Raw genomic sequence first — 21,463 nt, 5'->3', positions numbered from 1 at the left:
TCATAAAACATGCAGAGACATCACTCCACGCGGAATATTCTGTATTCAAGATATAAAAAAATGTAAGTATGAACGTGAATAACGCGAAATAAGGTTGTCCAAAGTGCGACAATATTAATAACTATAGGTAATATGCTCGTGTAACAAACGAAAATAACGGTGATCACACGGGAGGGTCGCAATCAGCGAAACAGAACACGAACAAAAGGCAGAATACGAAAACCAAATTCCAGCGGATCCGTTTAATCTTCGGCTTTTGCACGATACTGCATCTCTACTTTTCGTACTTCGTATGGTAGCGCAAGCGGACACGTGGAAGCGAATGCGAAACGATCGGAAGCTGTGAAACGATTCTCTTTGTTGTCCTACAAAATATCGCCCTTGGGTAACAATAGCGTATATAAATTGCCATCATTACTCACTGCGCGCGTTTGCGATTATCTGTGTACACGACGTTATATTTTTTTCCGCAAAAAATCTTTCATCAATTCTGCAAATTATCACATTTCAATTTTGTGTAAGCGTTGACATCTAATTTTTTAATTCAAAATTTAGATTCCTTTAATATAAAATCTGCAAAATAATTACATATACCATATAAAAAATGCCTCTAATTAAATTTTATTAAAATATTGAGTTTAAATTAATATTAGTTCTAATTAAAATCGTTATATCGAAGCGATGAACTATATCTTTTATACACGAATATATTGTAAATCTGGCTTCCGATCGTTAAACACCCGTCGCGTCTCGCCGACTCTCCTTCGAAGGTATCTAAGTACCCTTGTCCAGCTGCAGATTCCTCGAATCGAACTGCTCGTCCTGCAGCAGATCGAGTCCTTTAGCCCTGGTAGCATGTTGCTGACAGATACCGCGAGCTCCGCCATAAACTGGATACAGCTGCTGAATCTTAGGATACTGCTGAAATACCGCCGGGACCTTGTTCGTGGCCGCTTTCGCCGGCGGTTCCAACAAGATCAGTCCCCTTTCGAGAGGCGAGGTGGTCACCAGATCGACGCTCTTGTGCCTGTTCGTCGTCGTGGTCTGCGTCTTCGTCGTCGCGATGGCTTGGGTCACCGTGCTGGTAATCGGACTCGGTGTACTTCTGCCACGCGGTCTCGAGGTGATCAAGCGCATGTCCCCGACCACGTTATTAGGCCCTCTGTTTAGCCCGGTGAGGCCTCGCAAGGTCGGCGCGGTGGGTTTGGGATTCGGTCGATTGGCCGACTTGCCATTCTTATGCTGGCCGCGAGCTTTGCCCTTCCTCTGAGACTGAATCTGCGCGTTCACCACGTAAGGCGGACTCAGACTGCCGGATTTATCAGACTTGTGCTGCGTCTGCTTGCCCTTCGTCAAGGCGTTCTGGTTCTTCGAGAAGGTCTCGCGCGGCTTCACCAACGGCCGTCTGGGCATGTTCATGCCTGCCGGATTGTAAAGAGCGTATTCCGTCCGATCGGGCAGCGTCGCAGTGCCGTAGAAGATCAGCGCCCATTCGTGCAGAGTAGCGCGTCCTGAATCCGGAATGCGTCCGAGAATGCAGCGGGAAAGAAAGCGGACGGTCACGATTAAAGGAAAGATAGTAATGCGATGATCACTGGCGATATTAGAAATAATTAAAAGCCGAAGTGAACCATTCTTCGGTGTCTTAGAGAGTTAATGAGAATGAATATCAGCGGGAATTCTGTGGAGATCTTAATTCTCGTTGCGTTTACAATGGTGGCAATGGCGGAACGCATCCATGGGATACTTGCGACAATATAAACAGCGGAATGGGGTTTTAGAGCGAAATATCCTCTAGCTTTCCGAAACGCAATCCACAATATTACACAATAATTGATGTACTTTATAGTTCTATGCTTTATAGTATAGCTTCAGGGGCGCGTAAGGAAATTTATGTAGCCCTCGGCCTTGATTAGCCTTACGAGGAAGCAGTTTGAAGTGGTTTTAACGCTTGTACCTTACTCGAGATCGGCTGCGGCAAAGCATCTCGCTGCTGTTTAGGGGTTAAAGCAGGAGTGCTTTTGCAGTAGGGCTCTGTTGTGTGTGCTCGAAACCGGCAATTATCTACCTTCGGGGATAATGCACCTTCTTAGGTAATCGCGCGCGCGCGCATAGAGCTTACGTAAGAGCCCTCCCCATGGCGTCCTAGACACGGACTACGAGAATACCGTGGATCCCGCCGACTGATTCGGCATCGCATTGCAGAATGTGCATGCAATGCTAGGTATGTAGAAGCTATTCCGCCCGGATTATCACGCGCATCAATGGACTAATCCTTTGTGACGCGAATTTATCCCTACTGCGAGCGCTTATCGTTCGATCGAGCGTTTAAAAAAAAATAGATTTCTTTCACGCACTTTATACGTTGGAATGTAGGTGAGAGTTACTAGATGTCAATATCAGCTGATTTCTTGTTCAGCACTTTCGACCGGCAGAGACTGCAACTGGCAGAGAACTTAGTAACCGTGACCTTATGACGGCACTGCTTGGACACTTGGAAACTATTGTTACAGCGAACAAGGTGGAATTCTATTTGAAATTTAGATCAGCGAACGGCATCTCCGGATGCTGAGTCTAATGTCGGCGTAATCTCCGAGATGCTTGTCTTTGACGTTCTAATCTAACATTATGCTTCGGAGCGTATAATATTTTTCGTATATAAATCTGACGATGACTATTTCAAATAACGATTGAAAGAGATTTTTAAAAGTAGATTTACTTTATAGCAAGAGAATCATTAAGAACATTAGAGAGTTAAAGTCTTTAAACGTAGTTCGATTTTTTTACGGCGGTGGTGCTAATTTAGCAGAAGTAAGTTTTGAAGTTTTAAAAGTATTCACGAGCCGATTATTGAGTTACAGCATTTATTTAGTGATTGCATTAAACATTTGCACTATTTGTTAATTAATTCTTACAACAGTGTCAAATCTGCTAGCACAGATATATGTTTCCTTCCTAATTAAATTAAATGAATTTTAATTTTTTGTGTAATAAAACAAACGCTTTTTAATCAGCTGATTTCTGTCAAAAAATATTAATAAAGTGTTAATTTGCAAATTAAATTTTAAAATAATATGTTATAAAAATTAAAATAGTAATATGTTGTCGGCTCGTGAATATTTTTAAAACTTCAAAGCTCATCTTTGTTAAGGTAGGACCTCCATAAAAAATTGAAATAATATATTAATTAATTTAATCTTATTTTCTATCATCTAATAATACTAATTAAAATTATTTAATAAAGGTAATTTTTCTATATATCTAGAAGAAATATAACCTGATATTTTGATGAATATCGTAAATGATTTTCGTGTATCAGACAATTGCATAAACCTAATTAATTAACAGTAATACATTTTCAAAACTTTCAAACAAATTAGAGAAATCGTGGATGAGATGTAAAGACTTGGACAGTAACGACCACAATTTATCTAATGTTAAAAAATAACTGTAATTATTTACTCGTTTTTTTTATTAGATTATTCAATCAGATAAATAATTTTTCGATGCAGATTTAGAGGCAGTATTAGTTCAAACAATAAATGTGTTAGATTAGTTAATCTTAATTATCAGCAATGAAAATCAATTAAAGACAGATAGATAATTTCGAATCAATATGATGTGATTAACTTACCGAGATATCGACCCTCATTGTGAATTTCTAATTTCCAGGTACCGTGCGGTCTCTCTCCCCATGTGTGCACTGACATGAATCGCCATTGGCTGAAGCCGGCCTTCGAAATGTCGTGCGGTCTCTTGGCGAGAAGAGTGCTCTTCGTACCCTGAGGAGATGTTAGCTGTATCTGAAGATCCCCTCGTCTCGTTGCCATCAGCGATACCTTCGCCTGCGACAAGCATATTGTTGCTTCGTTATCGCAAATGTTGTACATTCTTCGTAAGTATTACTGGCACTTGCAATTTGCACATCTTGATACACATAAGCCAAAATCAATAAATTCTCAAATTGATATTACGATATTTCATTAATATAATTATATTCTGTACAATTCTGCTAGTTAGTTCAAATAATAAAATGTAGTGTTTACGAGATAATTTTACGCCTAATAATTAATAATTTTATAACAGCAATTAACTCTTAATTGATTTAATTTCTTTAATACAATTTAAACACAGTTCAATAATTACGCTTCGTTGGGTAAATAAGTCATTAATATATCATAAGTTAGAAATGAAGTAATTATTTGATATATTACAGTTTATATTTTCTGTAGACAGTATAGAATAGTATATATCAGTGATAATAAATAAACTAATTTTTATTTGATGGAAAGATGAATAAAAATTTTATCAATTCAGCGTTAATTGGAAAAACATTATCTCAAAATTATTGGTCGAACATGTGCTTCATGGCCGACACGAAACCCACTAATTAGTGATGTCACTAGTATGAGTGACGTGCTCGACTTACCTGAACATGCTCGAGAAAATTAACGCCGCTGCACTCCTTGACATGTAAGTCGAGTACCAATTGGCTCTTTGGCGGTATTGTCCTAGAAAGTAGACGAAATTCGGGTCAAGTGTTAAGCTCGTGCACAAAATTCTTCGCAAGTACATTTTCACGTGGATACATTTTTATAAAATTACTGCATTGCCAATTTTAAATCATCGCTCGAACTCGGTCAATTATGTTACTCATACCTCCTCTCGAATGTGCTTTTAGCAGTAACGCGGATTTATTTTAGTAACGCTAAAATTAAATGGAAAGAAAATCATTTCTGTTCGTGAAAATACATCAAAGTTGAATTTACGTTAAAATTATATATCATTTCTGTTATTTTATAGAAATAAAAGTACCTCTACATCAATTAAATAATTAATAAATTTTTAAACAAAAGTCGGCTTTTATTTTAACGTTATTTGAGAAATGAATATTAGATTATGTAATTAATTGATTTAAAAATTATTGTACATAAAATTATTTTACATAGAATTAAGTACAGAGATTTTTATACTTAATTATATATTAGGAAAAATTTAGTTCCAAAGTCCTAAATTATGTAAATTGTACTCATTTAATGCAAATGTTATCTGTCCTCATTCATTACAACCCTCGACAGTGTAAGTGGCGTATTACACGTGGTTCCCATGCAATTTCAAGCGGATAAAGCCCGTTTCCCGGTAGCCGACATGCTCGAACGAATCTAATCTACGAGAAGCGTGTTTGCTCCTTTAAGGACAAATAGTGATCTATACAGTCGAATCTCGATTCTCCACAGTTTCTAATATTTTTCCTAAGATCGATGATTTTCCGCATAATTGTCATATCATTCGTTTTTCTATTCATCAAAAAATGGCGTTAAGAGGATTTTCTTAATTTAAGATGATTATTCTTGATTTGAGATGATTATTCTTATTTTCAGTAGAAAAAATGCTTACATTAAGAGGAATTCTTGGCGCCGTTTAAAAATAAAAATACAATTTTTTTGGTGTTAACTTATCGATACTTGAAATAAGACACACTGATTTTGAAATTGCTGTCATTTATTTAACAATGCAATTTACGAGCACTTACCTGCCTGTGTGTGGCGCCGATACTTCACATTTGTGTTGCTCCGGAACGGTTCTCCATCTTCTTGCTAAGCGTACCATGGCAGTGGCGTCCATCAACCCGTAACCGAAGCTATGGCTCACTGTCAGAACATAAAATGCGATCCCGACATTGTGAAACAATTTTTATATCAATTAATTTCACACAGTTTATTAAATAGCTTGATGATAGATAGATCAAAATTGCATCCTCCTGAATTTTCTTTCTTCAAAAAATTGAGACGATGATTTAATTTATGTATATTACGACGTAATTTTACCAATAATTTTGACAATTTCTTTTCATTTTTTTCATGAACATTTTTTAGGAAAAATTTTTATCTCCGAGAAATTAATAAATACACACCGTTTCTACCGACACCGTTCACGACCCAATCAGGTGCCTGCAGGTTCGCAGGTTTGGCAGTTCTGACCACGATGTGCTGCATGTCCCTCCAGGTGAGTGCTCTGTTCGCCTCTAGGGCGAGGGCGCAAATACCAGCGGCCAAAGGCGCCGACGCGGACGTGCCCGTGTGGCTGCTTGTACAGTGATGATGCAAATCCGTAGTGACGACCTGCTTCTCGCCGTTAGCGCCCGAGCTGTAAGTGGTAGCGAGAGTGGACGAGCACGCCTCGCTGTACCAGGGCACAAGGCCGTTCTCGGTCGCGCTGCTGATGGACAGAGTCCAAATGCTGTTGGTGTAGCCGTCACAGTTGCAATTGTCGAAATCTCGACCACCGTTTCCGGACGCCCAGACAAAGATTGAGCCCTTACCGTTGCGACCCTGAAGATTCAAGGCTCGATTACAGGCTTTTTGAAGCAGGCGAAATACATTATAGGTACATGCATATCAGATTTAACAGCTCGATTTTTTTTTTAATATTTAGATCCTTATAAAAATCTTAAAAAGAACGCTTGAGTAATTTCAGACCGCCGAACAGCGGGATTTAACGGGCGTATTTAATGCTACGAGCTAAAATGAATCTGAGTTTACCACTTTGAGTACTTTAGATGTGGTCGAATTTTTTTTTTTTTTTTACTAGTACTTGGGTTTAAGATGCTCGGGAGCGCTTAAGGCGCTTTAGAAGTTTAAGACACTTTGCATGCTAAAGGCGCTTTCTCTGCGCCCGAAGACACACAGTGGATGATTCGGAACGAAACTGTTATTAGGAAGTCGGTGAGATTGAATGTTTAGAGTTAATAGTCTCCGTAAGGTCAGGACAAAATTGCCTCGAGTTTGTGACGCGAAACTTTCTAGCACTACATGTATGTATTATCTTCTTCGAAAATTAAAAGGAAAATTGAATTTGTATTTTCGTTAAGATGAAAATATTAAAAACCATAAAATTTTGAAAACAATTTTTTTGAAAAAAAAATTAACCATTAAATTAATCACTGATACAAAGACAATAATTATATAATATATATAAGGCATTTTAATAAAAAATAATAGATGAACTCTCTTAACCAATATTTTTTAATTAAAAAAAAGTTAATTAACGTCACCTTGTATGTAGATTTTATTATAAACTGCAAATTTTCCTTTACAAATATTTTGGTACATATTTGTGCACACTAGCCTGTTTTACTCTAAGATTGCAGGTGCTCTCTAATATTGAGAGGTCCGGCTATCTCGTGATAAGACCAGACACCGTGTGCTTAGGTATCGTGTAGGCGTGACCACGAACTCTGAACTCTCTTTGAGACCTGACGTTAACTAATTCAGTAATATAGTGCTTGAGCCTTTGATCAGAAAGTTATTTAAACGTAAAGTGATAAAGTATAGACTTGGCTACATCAATATTTCAGATATCATTTGTATAATCATTGTTAATTAGGTGTAATTACGTTATGTCTTATATTTTACAATAAATTTATGTTTTTAAAGATATTTTTTTCTCAAAAAATCTCATTTACAAATGCTTAATAATTATATAATACATACACACAAAGTTATATAATATAAAAAATAATACAATTTAAAAATTAGACCGATAAATAAACATCGCTCAACTTTGTCTATTTAGAAATTACAAGTTATTATTTTAATTGATTTGAGAATCAATTAAATCTAACAATAAAATTATTGTACAAACAACGAAGAAGAAGATAGAAAAAATCAAGATGTTCATAAATTAATTTAGCTTGATGAAAACTATATAACATGGTTCAAGTAATTCTATCGGTTAACACATGAAACCTATAGTTACGCTTCCATTGGCCCAAGGGTGAAGTTATCGAATCTGTTAACAGGCCCCAGAGAGAACGTATTCATCCGTGTGTCGAACATAAGATAATATATAATCTAATACAGTTACAAAGGGAATTGTCGCTAGATACCTCCTGTGCAACTGTGCGCGAAACCAAGCTGCTGCCGGGATAATGTAGTAGCTCGACATAATCAGTACCATTTGCATTCTAGTTGCTTGAATGATATAACACGTTGAATGATATAATGTAAACTTATCACCTACTTTGAAACAAAGAGACGAAGTATTGTTGCGAATAAAGTATTTATTAAATATTTATATTTATTGTAAAAGAAGCAGTTTAATTTATATTTAAAAAACTATATTAGTACTTTTCGTGAAGTTCTTTAATTGTGCTAACAATTTTAATTTTGATCTCTTTAGAAACCAAAATTCTGTTTAAGAAAATATTTAATAAATCAATAATACATTTATTAATATAAGTTATATTGCATATAATATTATTATTTAATTAATTAAGACTTTTGGATAAAAAGATGTGAAGAAAAACATACACGCATATTTAAAGATCGAAGCAAGGCGATCAGTGCAAAGGCAATCTTTTGTATTGATCTCGGTTCTGACTTCGAAAAGTTTAATCCATGCATAATAAAAATCGTAAATAATACAAATGAGAATACAGATATCGACAATCATATCTTATTGCGGGAATATCTGAAAAGAGACCAAGAAAGCAATCTTGACGGAATGACAGCTATTTAATATTGCTGCCGGGAAAATATCTGAAGCATTGCTCATTTCATTATTAATCGTTGATCTTATTTATGAATGTATGCTGAATATAATTCCTATAATATGCAGAAACGTTTACGTTCTTGTAATATAAGGAAAAGCTACAATTGTAATCGATGCGTTTTAAAATTTTAATTCTACTTAAGTTCCTTTTATATCGATTAAAATACATTTTTTAAAATTATTTTTAATTAATGTAATTTTATATAACTTTTCATATAATTTTATATAATCTTTTAATATAATTTCTTCTTTGTATTTTTATATATCTTTTCTGTATTGCTTTTTCCGTCACAATTTTCGTAATTTGTTTTACAGCTTTATGCAAACGCAAATCTATGCATTAGCAATTCGTCGCCTTGGAGACTATTACGCTCTTTCATGCGTCCCGACGAAAGCACCTGTGTGTGACCATTTCCTCGATATGTTTCGCCGGTTGCCATATATTTCAACTATAGTTTTGCATCGAGCATATTGACATTTGCATATATTTCACGGCTACGTTCGCTGGCAGTCGCTAAGTTTAAAATGGTAATACGTTCTAACGCGGCTCGAGAGTCGGCCAGTCGCTTAAAAGCACCCAATTAGAAACTTTCTGAAGGCTGACCTCTCTCGCCGAGAGCGAGTCTATTAAACCGGGTCTAGCTGGATGAGTTCTTCGTCGTCGTCGTTGCTAATTGAATTACGTTTGTCATCGTTCCGTCGACGCCTTCGTCGGAAGAAGTCAATCGTTTGTGTTAAGATGCGATCAATCAGATGCGGAAAACATTATTAACGTAACATTATATTATTTATGTCTTTTCTATATATTAATCTTTCCGTTTATTGCACAAGTACGTACGTAAATTATCAAAAACTCTAATGAGTCAGCACTGACTTCATGTGATTTGTGAATAAGTTAATCAACGATATTTTAAATCAATTACCATTCAAAATTATATTAATAATAAGTTTCGCAAAATGTAAAATAGCTTTTAATTTTAAAAAAGCTAATTAATACCCTTAGTATTATCACGCTATCGTAAAATAGGACACAGGGTCACACAGTTCACGCGGATACCAGAAACAGTTCAGTAGCAAGGATTTTCAGTACCGAAGTTTCTCAACAGTTCTTGATGGCTCGTCTTTAATGCTAGATGTCTGCACTTTAATGATAGTTACTTGAAATAGAGTCTCTCTCTCTCTCTCTCTCTCTCTCTCTCTCTCTCTCTCTCTCTCTCTCTCTCTCTCTTGATGCTAAAATTCATCTTCGTTTTGGGATCGCGATGTGTCGAAAACGCGATCGAAGAATCGCTATCTCTGCACGAGATGCATACATCGAGATGACAATATGGCTATTGTTGCCATAGATGAAATTTGAAAGATCTCGGAGAATGCTTTTGCGTGATACATTTGTGCGAATTTCGTTTTGTTCTGCAATTCGGACACGAGCGTATGATTCGCGTTAATAACGAACGGATGAATTTTTTTCTTCTTGTGACAAACGAGAGAGGAGCAATGAAATATTTTCGTCTATATGCAATAATATTTTCTGCACTTTTATGATGCTATGACGAACGATATTAAAATTGAGAATTGGACGAGAATTCCTACTTTTATAAAAATATGCTATATTTTTAAGTCGAAAGATAGATAAAAAATATAAATATTATTTTATAGTGCAATTATTTATAAAATGTCAATTATTTAGTAATTATTAAAAAAATTCTATCGATAAAATATTTCTTTAAGAGAAAATGTATTAGATAAAAAATATGTAATATAATATATAAAAAATATATAAATGTATATAAATTTATATATCGAAGAAATATAACAAAGTTATATGGATAATGCTTATAATTATCTTGTAACAAACGCAAAACTCGAATATTCGCGCTCACTGAATGAGTTTTGAAGGAATAATAGCGAAGCTCGCGATACTTAAAGCAACTTCTTTTCCAGCTTGTTTGATTCTACAAGAGAAACCATTAACAAGTTAAACGTATTCCTTTGGCGCGAGATATAAGAAATTAGAAGGACGATAATTGAACTCAGGAGTTGGTTAACTCCAATCATGAGAGCCGTTAAATTTCTTTTTTTTTTACTCTGGAACAAAGATTTCAACCGATGAGAGTAATTCTCGGGGAATTTCAGTTCGTAGAAAAATCATGGAAGATCGGAACGTAATGATCTCCAATTACGTGCGAACAATTTCTCGCTTCGGTATTTCAGTACTGTAACGTCATATTAGATAGTTCATCGATCGGCGTTTGTTACTTTCGCACATGTACTAATCTTCCGAGAATTTTCGAATAATCTTCAATTAAAATTTGCGATAAAAAATCTTCGATTAAATATCTTTATCTCAATCGACAGAAGATAATTTACGATAGTTCGAGTATTTGACTTGAATTTCATAATCAATGTTTCTCTATGTAACGTATTAAGAACATAAGCGTTGTAATACCAAGCTTGAAAATTTCCTGCAGTTTGACGTTTGAGAGTCAAGGAAGCGTCTTGAAGCAACCTAGAAGCTTCCGTTTCGTACAGGGATACCTTGCGGCTAATTGCATTTACCTTGTCATAACGCGGGAAATTATAGCGAAGAAAATTGCAGTCCTAAGTGGATTACGCTACTACATCGAAGTTTGAAGCTTCGAGAGAGAGAGAGAGAGAGAGAGAGAGAGAGAGAGAGGCATGCAACATATTTTAAGGTCGTAAAAAAACGTAATAATGAAAAAGATATGGCAATTAAGATTATTATTAGAAGTATTCTTGATTTTTGTCAAATAGTGTTTAAATAATGTTGAAACAATTTGCGAGATACGTCAACATATTTTGAGTAATTTTTCCGTGAATGAAACTATTTTTCTTACAAGAAGTATCGTTGGTTATTTTTATTTATATTATATAGTTGTATTAAAAAAAATTAATTTAGAAAAATCCTCAATTAATTTAAACGTAGCAAAATAAATGTAAAAAAATAGAAGTAGTAGAATTTTCAGTGATAAACACTCACTTTAGTAATTCCCTCGATGAAAGCTCTAGTGGCAAGTTCACCGGGACCATCCACAGTTTTGCCGTCGTCATCCGGTCCCCATGACGCACTATAAATATCGATGTGTTGGGGATTTAGACTCAAGGATCTTGCTTCAACGGCATCTGTCACATCGCCGTCTAACATTCGAACACCTGTACATAAAAACAAATCATATATATATATGATCAATTTATATGAAAATTTCAACGCTAATTTTTAAGAATTCCATATGCATATCAAGAGTTAAATAATTAAGTTGCAGGTATTTCATGTTTGTGTTAATTAACTCGCACAATTCCCGCGGTACGTAGAACGGAGGATCCAATTTACAAGATCGAAATTGGGCATCGCGCACTGATTTAGATCCGTGAATGTAACATATGTAACAGACTATTGCCAATCCCGATTCTAATTTGAAAATGATGCTGCCGTCTCGCAATATCAATTTTGAATATTACAGGCACATGTCGCTCGCAATAATAGCGCGAATTCCAACATCAACTTCGCTATTACTATTGCTAGTTGCTAAATAGAGGAATTTGAGATTTTAATAATATTGCTGTGTTAAAATAAAACTATTATTTCTCTGTCGACTCAGTATTGAACTATTTTTTCTTCTTATCTTTCTCTTTCTCTGTACTTCTATAAATTTATTGCTATCTTATTCTGTTATCTTATTTCAAAATTATATTTAATTAAATTTTTATAAAATATATAAAAAATTCGACATACTGTACAAAAAATCCTTTCAATTCCCAGTACACGTGATTATAAATATTAAATAATGTTTTTTTGGATACTCACCACCCACGCCAGCTCCGAAAGCAACACCTACGGCACAAAGAGAATTGTTGGCAGTGGCTGCGACCTCTCCGGCACATCTGGTGCCGTGTCGATTGCTATCTACCATGTCGTACCTTGGCATTGGGTCCTCGTCGTGACTGTTGACGTCATAACTCGCTTGTGGATCCTGCAACAGAAATCATCAGCGCAACGGCGTTAATTAAAATTTATGCATTTCATGATAAATCTCACATTATTCCATTTCTGCTTCATTATACAAATCAAGATGCGCATAGATTAGATTTGCTTGAAATAAAATTGTGAACGAGAATAAATAATAATAAAAATACACATGCGATATGCAGTTTATATTTTTGAAGTATATTTCTGAAAAATACTCGTCGAGATAAATTCAACAGTATATACCATTGCTGTTCCAATTGAAATCAAATGTTAAAAAGTGAGGTGTCAAGTTTTTACCAACTCAATATTTTTTTGCATGCGTTAAATAAAAAAAAAATTTTATTTGTAAATTCTGTCCAATCAATTGATATCCAGCTTCCAAAAATTCAAAAATTGAACGTCAAAATTTGACTAAAAAATTTGGCCTCTTGATTTTTGATATTTGATTTCAATTGAGCTATGATATATACCGTTGAATTTGTCTTGACAAATACTTTTCAAAAACATGTATATTTCTCTAAAATCGTTCTAGCACTTCGTGAGAATTTTTTATAAAGAAATTAAGTATACAGTAAGAAAAATATAATAAAAATTAGAAAAGCGAAATTTTGCAAACAAAATAATAGGTATAATTTTTATTCTTTTTATATGTATAACAAAATTATTTAAGTTATATTTAATTGCAAATGTTTTCAAAAATTTTTTTCTTAATACGAACACATTTGCGCGTACATCTACATAATAAGAAATACAAATGCAAATGAATATACATAAACTCGCGTAATCAGAGCAGTGCACTAAGGTGTAGCATCGCAGTGTATATGTTTACTGGTTGATTAATGCGATTCACTTTCTATCATGTATGCAGATATCTCTCATTCGGTGTAACCATCCGCGAATCAATAGTTACTCATTATATGCATGCATATCTCATCTAATATTTGTATTCAACAACCAACGTTCGCAATGCATCCATGATACCTTCATCTACCGCACTTTACTGTATATTTCGTCGGAATTTTTTTTTTAATTTTTTCTCTTGCCTCGGCGAATGTAAAATGCATTGGACTGGCGTACATCCCGTTATATTAAGCGCTTGCGTTTTTGCTTATTCGCATAAATTTAATCGGAGAGAAAGCTACTTTATATAAAATTACTATAGCTGTGAAAAATTACAAAATGCAATTTACTCGAACATAAACAAAAATTATTTTCAGTTCGCAAAATTTTAGAAATAGCAGCTAAATTGAAAAATGCAACCAAAATATTTTAATACTAAAAAATGTGCTTGTTAACTATTTTGTGTTAATAATCACAGTTTTATTAAAATCGAAAAAGTTGATTAAAAAGTTGATTTCAATTTTTCATTAAAAAATATATAAGAGATCCGCTAAAATACTTACATAATTTTTATAAAGATCTGGATGATCTTTCTCTAATCCGTCGTCGAGAATTGTGACCACGACGCCATTCCCAGTAATTCCGTCGGCCCAAGCACCCTGCACGTTCATATCCAATCCCTTTCCCCTATTCTGAAAAAAATTATCCAATACTTCTGACTTCCCACTTTCAGGCGGTAGCGTTTTCGTTTATAATACAAATGTCGATGCGTTTTCAGAATCGATATTAATCGAGTTTATTAATTTTGTATTATTGATCGCATTAAATAATTTTTATTTTTAATTTTAAAATTACTTTTTTTTATTTTAATGTATAATTTTTTCAAAGTTACATTATAAAATGCAGCTAAATATAGATCCTCTTATATTTATCGATAAATACCAAGAGAATATCATTATGTCTACATAAGTCTTTCAATTTGGAAATACCGTTTATACAAAATATCTTTTTCCACACATACAATTATAAAATTAGATATTAAAAAAATTATACAGTGCACTTACTAAATTTTTCATATTATAATTTTAAAAATTGAAGTATGTAAAATTGTATCTATGCAACAACGAAACAATAATATATAATCATGAAGAATAAAGAGTTTTTGAGATTATAAAATGACTTACCAGATACCACATTTGAGGCCACCTTTCGTCATTTAGCATGGTTAATATATTGGACGGACGTTTGATTATAAGATCTCTCTTGGTACGCGATTTTGCCCGCTGCTGCTCCGCACGACGTACTCTGTAGTCTTTCGTTAGCCTCTGATGCACTTCGAAATGCGGCTCCGTCGATCTCTTCGCCACGGATCGATGCTCCATGTGGAACCAATCATCATTTATCTGTAACAATGCGAATTGTTCCGTATGAATATCGTGAAAACATCGCCGCGATTTTCATTTCGAGCCCGTTAGACAGAGAACGGTCGGCCAGGAGCCGGTTGTTCATCGGCGTTCAATTAGGAGTTAACGATCGTGAAAATTACCGGTAGCGATCGTCCGTCCGCTATTTTTCCGTGCTGCTTAATTGTGCGCAATTTCAATGAAGAGGGAAAAAACAAATGCGGGTTAATGTACGCAGTAGATAGGTAGCAATTTTGGTGTCATTGTATCGACTTGCCTGTGCGGAATTACAAGCTCGTTGGATAAAGATAAAAAAGGAAAGACTGTTACTTATGCAATGCATGTCTAATATTTTTTACTATAATAACTTGTTCAATATCTTATAATAGCCACTTTAATTTTTCAACATAAATTTTCAGTTTCACATACAATGATATTATGCAAAACCGGATTTTATTATATTTATCTTCGGATATAATATAAAATCCTACCCCTAGCATTCTGCATTAATTATCGAAATTGGATTCCGATGCGAATTTGCGCTTTTCATTTTTCCCCATTATACTTCCGTGCGATGTAAACAAGATAAATGTATGCAAAATTCCGAGTCGCGTTTATTAGGGCTGCGAGATATATCATCCTCCGACAGAAATGAAAATGTATACCGGCCATAAAATAACGGCGTTTGATGCGCAAGTTTGTTCCTACCGGGTACAAAAATAAGGGTGTACGACGAGAGGGGTGAAAATAATGATAAACGTGAAAAGTTGGAGCCAGCTGCTACGAGCGGACTTCTTTCGCAGCCGTCTCGGGCTACCCGAGTTACATTTTTTCATTTCCGCGCCTCCCTTCCTGTGCTTTTACGCTTCAGATATCGCGTATATATATATATATGTATTTTACTTATAAAGAAGCTGTTATGCTATGCTTCTTGTTAATATAAATAAGGTGAGATAAATTGAACGGGTACTCTGCAAATTCTGTTGCAGAGAATCTTAACATTCTCGTCCTTTTAGCGAAATTAAATGCTTGTCCAGAGAAAATTATAACATAGATATTAGTCGACGTGTAATTTTCATCGATATTAAACTTATCGGAAATTGTATATAAATTTGAAAAAAAATATATTTATTAAAATAATTTTTCAGATTCTTTGCAGATATTTACCATATTAAAGTCTTTACTTGTATCTGAAGTACAAAATATGTGTAAATAACGTATATCGTCTACATCCATCGATGCTAATTCCCGAAAGTAATCTTCTGGAGATGCTTAGCGACGCTTTTTGCAAGGATTCTTTTCCAAGTTTTTCTCGCGCACCACTTTGCTTTCGTTCATCTTCGTCGGGTAACTTTTCGTCTCGACAATCGGCCTCCTCGGTGGACAATAACCGGGTGGACGACACGAGTTCTTCAATCGCGGAGAAAGTTTGCCTGCGCCGTCAGCAATCCCGGACAGTTTCGACAGGATCGATCGCACTTTCTCACCGCGCGGTTGTCGCAGCTCGATGATCCGCGGAAGACAGGGATCGAGGCATCCATTTCCCTTCTGGAATATTTTCAGGCGAATTTTGTATCTCTGCCGAGTCCATCCGCCAGATGTCTCGAATCTCTTCCCTCTTACTCTCTCCTCTTCCTTCGGCGGTCGCGAAGACTCCTGTTTCTTGATTTTCTCGCAGATGGACAGGAAAGCTTCTTGTTTCGATCGCGCGTCAGCGTCGGTGTCGGACGATTTGCGATTGGCGTTGATACTCCACATCTCCTTCATGCAAGGACACTTGCTCAATCGATGCTTGAAGCTCGTCATGCAATCGCTGACGTCTGACGTAGCAAAATCTTTTGTTGGTTTTTCAACGCGACACTCACCCTTTCTCGTCAACCTTGGAAATTGTTGGACGATTCTCGGCTTCGTTTTGTTAACAACTGTAGGAAACGTCAAAGAAGCAGCGCATTTATTTTCAAAGGAGATCGCACGATCCGGTATGCACTTTTCCGATGCACTCTTCGGCAAGTCCGATGTTATTTTCGTCTTAGTGTCTGTTTTGTTGCATTTATTTTTACTCGTATTCTTTTCACGATCCTCATGAATATCTTGAAGAGATGATGCGACACCTTTACCTCTCGTTCGAGATATCCACGACTCCTTTCGAGGGATAAAAATCATCGGTGAAGGCTTAACAGGGGATGTACGAGCTGTCTTGTTTGAGCAAGCATCGCAATAAAATGGTGGATTCTCGCTCCAGTGTTGGTATCTCGGTGGCGGAGGGTCGGGTTTTATCTGCTCGTTAGCATCTGACGCGGAAGATGGTTTTGACATTTGACGTTTCGCGAGAGAAGTTTTTTTCTCACATTTTGATTCCGAATATGAAGCTTGAAAATGTTGTCGCGCGGAATGAGCAGTCTCGACTCTTTTTGGCTCGTATTTTTTCTCTTCTTCTGATTTTCTTTCACGAATATTTGGAGTACACGGCTTTGGCTTGCATTTGTGATAAATCTTTCTTTCCATTGCTGATTTTCCGCAAGTCCAGTTCTCACACGTTATTAAAACTGATTTACGGGTCTCGTGCTCGATCGAGTCGCATGCTCGCCGATCGTTGTACTGTACAGGTTTGTCGGAATGGATCGGGGAACTGGATTCAATCGACCGACAGTGCTCCCGACGATTCAATAAGTCGCCGCAAGACTTTCGGCGACTCTCCGATATCTCGGATACTCGTTGACAATCGTCGTTAGATTTCTCGCGCGTGCTTTCCGCGCAAGATTCCGCGGATTGTCGATGATCCTCGATGCATCCTCGAGGTTTTTTCGGAGCGCCGTCTTGCTCGCAGCTGGACTGTGTACACTTCCATCGTTTGACACGTGTAATTATTTCTCGATCAATATTACCACGTTGCGGAAGCTTGCTTATCCCTCCGATACTGAAATTTTCTTTATGCAAAATCGTGGGATCTGGAGCGATACGTAACGTTAATAATCTTCTCGGAATCCTCAGAGGTTGATTTAATACGCGAATTATTCGTGATTTTTTATTTGATAAAAATGTCGGCAGTCCAGGGAAGATATTCATCTCGCAAATCTCGCTCCATTGAGACGAACGAGATTTCCCTTTGATAAAATTCTTGGTCTCTTCCGGCAGTACTTCCGATTTCTTAAATAAACGCGGCGCCGAGATCGTCTTTGTGGATACCTGGATGGAGAAGATCCACCGTATTATTTACGGGAGAGGTATCAAATTTCCAGCGTATTTGCAATATTTAAATTTGCTTCTGCCGAAAGTTTGCACTCGCCGGTAAACTTATTAGATTTCTTAATAAATATAACGATATCGGGAAAGAAAGAGGGAACCCTATTCTCTGTCTTATATAAACTAAACTTCCACGCTCTCTTTTAATAGTTTACGAGTTTAATAGTAATTTTACGAGTACTTTTCTCAGTGTAAGTTAACACCACCGAATGCGACTTTACCTTGCGCCAGAAAGCTGCCAACATTTCTTGCTGAAAATTTCAAGGAGTTAAGTTTGCAGAAACTGTATTTCTTGTTATTTTTGCCAATATGCTTTTTCAATCATCAATTTTCAATTTCTCTCGTTTAAGCTCGAGGTTACGTTCCAGAGGTGTTATTAAAATGTTATCGAATAATACGACACGGATATTGATGCATCGAGCCATCGGAGAAATTGACAAAAAATCGCAAGAATAATTTATTCGCGATCCGAAAAAAATTCATTTGGATTTATTAAAATTTTGACGTTGTTATAATTATCCTGGAAATTTAGATGCAAATGCGTGCAATTTTCATCTGAAGTGCGCAGCGGAAAGAGCTTTATCGATATTACATATGCAATTTTAACGCGCGTATTAACGTTATACGTTCCTGCTTGAAATGTATGCAATTTATGCGGAATTGCCGCGCATTATAACGCAAATGTCACAATACATCGTTCCTATCATCTCTCCGGCCGAACTAATTTTCCATCCCTCTCGCAACTTCTCTCTCTTCGCCGTCTAGGGATCGTTCATTGAACATTGGTCTTAATTGCCGCCAAAATTCCGAGGACTGTGAGAGGTCCTGCGAATTCCATTCCAAACTTTCCATTCGCGACGCTCTGCCATGCGGTTTGGAATCCGCGGCTAAATTGCTTCAGCGGCGCGTTTCGGGTTCATCTTCGATATGTGTCCTCGTATGCGAATGTGTCCCTCCATCCCTCCTTTTCTCCCTCTGCCTCCCGATACGATCGATCAGATTCATTACGAGTGGCTCAGTCTCCGGGATTATCCGATTTGAGAACTCATACGAGAGCATTGATTGGCGAATTCCGTTCGATAACTCACGAGTGAATAATATTGTCATTAGTTCGCGTTTGCGAGCAAACTGCCGCGGTTGCGCCAATCTCGTGAATCTTGAATTTGTATTCAGGATTCCTGAATCATAGCGATATATTGTTAGATGTTTGACAATATATTATTACGTAGTGCTTTTAATTAGGTCGCTTGTGAGAAGCGCTGAATGGGTTTTGTGTACAGAGAAAGGAAAATGTCAATTTAATGTGTTTTGATTAGAATATCTTTTCTGTGAATTTTACCTCTAAAATATTTATAAGTAATAAATTAATAAATGTTTATCTAGATGATAAAAAATGAGCAGATTATCCTCTGCTCTCTTTATACAAGATATGCTGTAAATTGTGATTGGAAAAGAGAATTATTTTCGCAGCAGAAACAAAAATGACGCAAAATTAATCCTGTTAATAAATTAACTTATTAATAAAATACATTAAAAATTCACTTTAAAGTATCGTCATTGTTTTCCGCGATCCATGCTGTACAGCCATTAAATTCGCGCTGGATTCGACGCTAATAGCCGAACGTGCCATTTCGATGTACATCGAACGCACGCAGCTCCAATTTCTTAAAACTTCGACGAACCGAATCCGTTCGGCCATTAGCGATTCGCAAATTGAATCCGGCATTGCGATATCGTGCGCCAAGTTCCAGATCCGTGTCGCCGCGGGATAATCGATCTGCGCAATGCCGCTGGCTCGATCTACATCGAATCTGATTCATTAGATGCTGCGCGCCCGGCCCATCCGATTTATTAAGTGGCGCGAAAGCGTTGATTGGCGAACACATCGGATTGCGGACCGCAGAAATTGTGAGCGCCCTCGGCAAAAGGATAATGCCATCTCCCGATAGTTCGACGTGTGTGTGGCTCGCGATACGAGAGCGGTTCCATCTAACAATTCCATAGAGTGCATCCAGCGCGGCGAATTGACGCGCAATCGAATATCCGGTGCGTACAGTGGAAATGCATCATGGAAACGGGACGTTCTGCGAGAAATTACGCCAACTTTTTTCTTCGATTTTTATTGCATTCTTGTATGTAAAGTATGAACTCTTTTCGTGTGATTCTTATAAAAAGTGTACATTAATTTGCATAAAAAATAAAGTCATAAAATTATTTGAATTTAATTTAGACGGTTCTATCTTTGCTGTGTTTAACAGTTGTAATTTGACATACACTTACTCCAAAAAAGCGGTACCACTTGAAATTTGGAAAAGAATCATCAAATTTCAAATAACGATAATTTGGTAAATAATAAAGATAGAAAGGTTTTTAGAAAATAAAAATAAAGCTTGGAACTTCTACTTTAAGAATCTATTTATTTCAATCTTGCGAGATAAATTTATTAAAAATAGCGGATGACAAAACGAAAGTATGCAAAAATAAAAAAGAACCGTCCGAGTTTACTAAGGTATATGAAGTGAGATAAATGTCACAATGCAATAGGATAAAAAACATATAATAGTACAGAATCTCCCCTTTAAAATGTTTTTTTATTTATCTAAATAAGATGATTTTTCGCAGAATTATTCGCCTTTAAAATAAAAAGCAGCTTTATTATTCAAATCCGAATATCTCGGCGAAAAATCATCGTATCGAGATGAATAAAAAAATATTTTAAAGGGAAGACTCTATATTATCATATGCTTTTTACTCCAATGAGTTATGACATTTGACTCACGCCATGTATCTTGGCAAACTCGAACCATTATTTTCTAATTTTGCATACACTCGTTTTGTTATCCGCCATTCTTAATCAATTTATCTCGCAACATTGAAATAAATAGATTCTTAAAGTAGAGATTCCAAGCTTCATTTTCATTTTTTAGAAATCTTTCTATTTTTATTATTTACCAAATTATCGTCATTTAAAGTTTGGCGATTTTTCCAAATTTTAAGTGTACCGCTTCTTTTTGAAATAAATGTATTAAAGATATTTGTTGCGAAATATTTTCTTCCAAATTTAATGGAAAAACGAACATCGATCATCCTTATCAAGTTGCAGTATAATAGATGCAATCGCGATCGCTTGATATGATTATTAAGCTGTTACATCCGGTATTCTTGTATCACGCCATGGTTCGTTCGCGTGTTTCGCAAGCTGAACATTGCCTTAATAGCCCTTCATGCTATATCGAGCGTATCGCGTATCTCGATCGATGTCAGGCGCTCGTGCGTGAAAAGTATCAGCGGTTAGGCGAGACGTGCACGTGCCCCGATTTCTTTCGCCCATCCCCTAAATAATTTGAAATGCCTCTCGCTTGCCATCATTTCGTTTTGCATCGCCGTTTTACACAACCCAGAGAACGGTTTCCGATAATGCTGATCCAGTACGCATATA

General features: G+C 36.2%; 2 protein-coding genes across 2 annotated transcripts in view; both read right to left on the bottom strand.

Moving 5' to 3' along the window:
- The window catches only part of LOC114943308 (proprotein convertase subtilisin/kexin type 4-like), a 219,610-nt gene that overhangs the window by 22,569 nt on the left and 175,578 nt on the right, over positions 1-21,463 (bottom strand). Inside the window, exons 3-11 of the mRNA XM_029318898.2 lie at positions 14,563-14,781; positions 13,942-14,070; positions 12,377-12,542; positions 11,552-11,724; positions 5,915-6,332; positions 5,534-5,651; positions 4,430-4,511; positions 3,635-3,845; positions 783-1,511 (exon numbers count right to left, since the gene is read on the bottom strand). Coding sequence (XP_029174731.2) covers positions 783-1,511; positions 3,635-3,845; positions 4,430-4,511; positions 5,534-5,651; positions 5,915-6,332; positions 11,552-11,724; positions 12,377-12,542; positions 13,942-14,070; positions 14,563-14,781 — 2,245 coding nt within the window. The remainder of the gene's footprint in view (positions 1-782; positions 1,512-3,634; positions 3,846-4,429; positions 4,512-5,533; positions 5,652-5,914; positions 6,333-11,551; positions 11,725-12,376; positions 12,543-13,941; positions 14,071-14,562; positions 14,782-21,463) is intronic.
- On the bottom strand, positions 16,054-17,928 carry LOC146722167 (uncharacterized). Its single transcript, XM_085485277.1, has one exon. The coding sequence runs from the start codon at positions 17,845-17,847 to the stop codon at positions 16,054-16,056; it is 1,794 nt and encodes a 597-aa protein (XP_085341403.1). The 5' UTR covers positions 17,848-17,928.

Source organism: Nylanderia fulva, unplaced genomic scaffold (genome assembly GCF_048542155.1).
Source record: "Nylanderia fulva isolate GAGA-0341 unplaced genomic scaffold, ASM4854215v1 Scaffold36, whole genome shotgun sequence".
NCBI lineage: Eukaryota > Metazoa > Arthropoda > Insecta > Hymenoptera > Formicidae > Nylanderia > Nylanderia fulva.
This window is presented reverse-complemented; position numbering and strand designations above follow the sequence as displayed.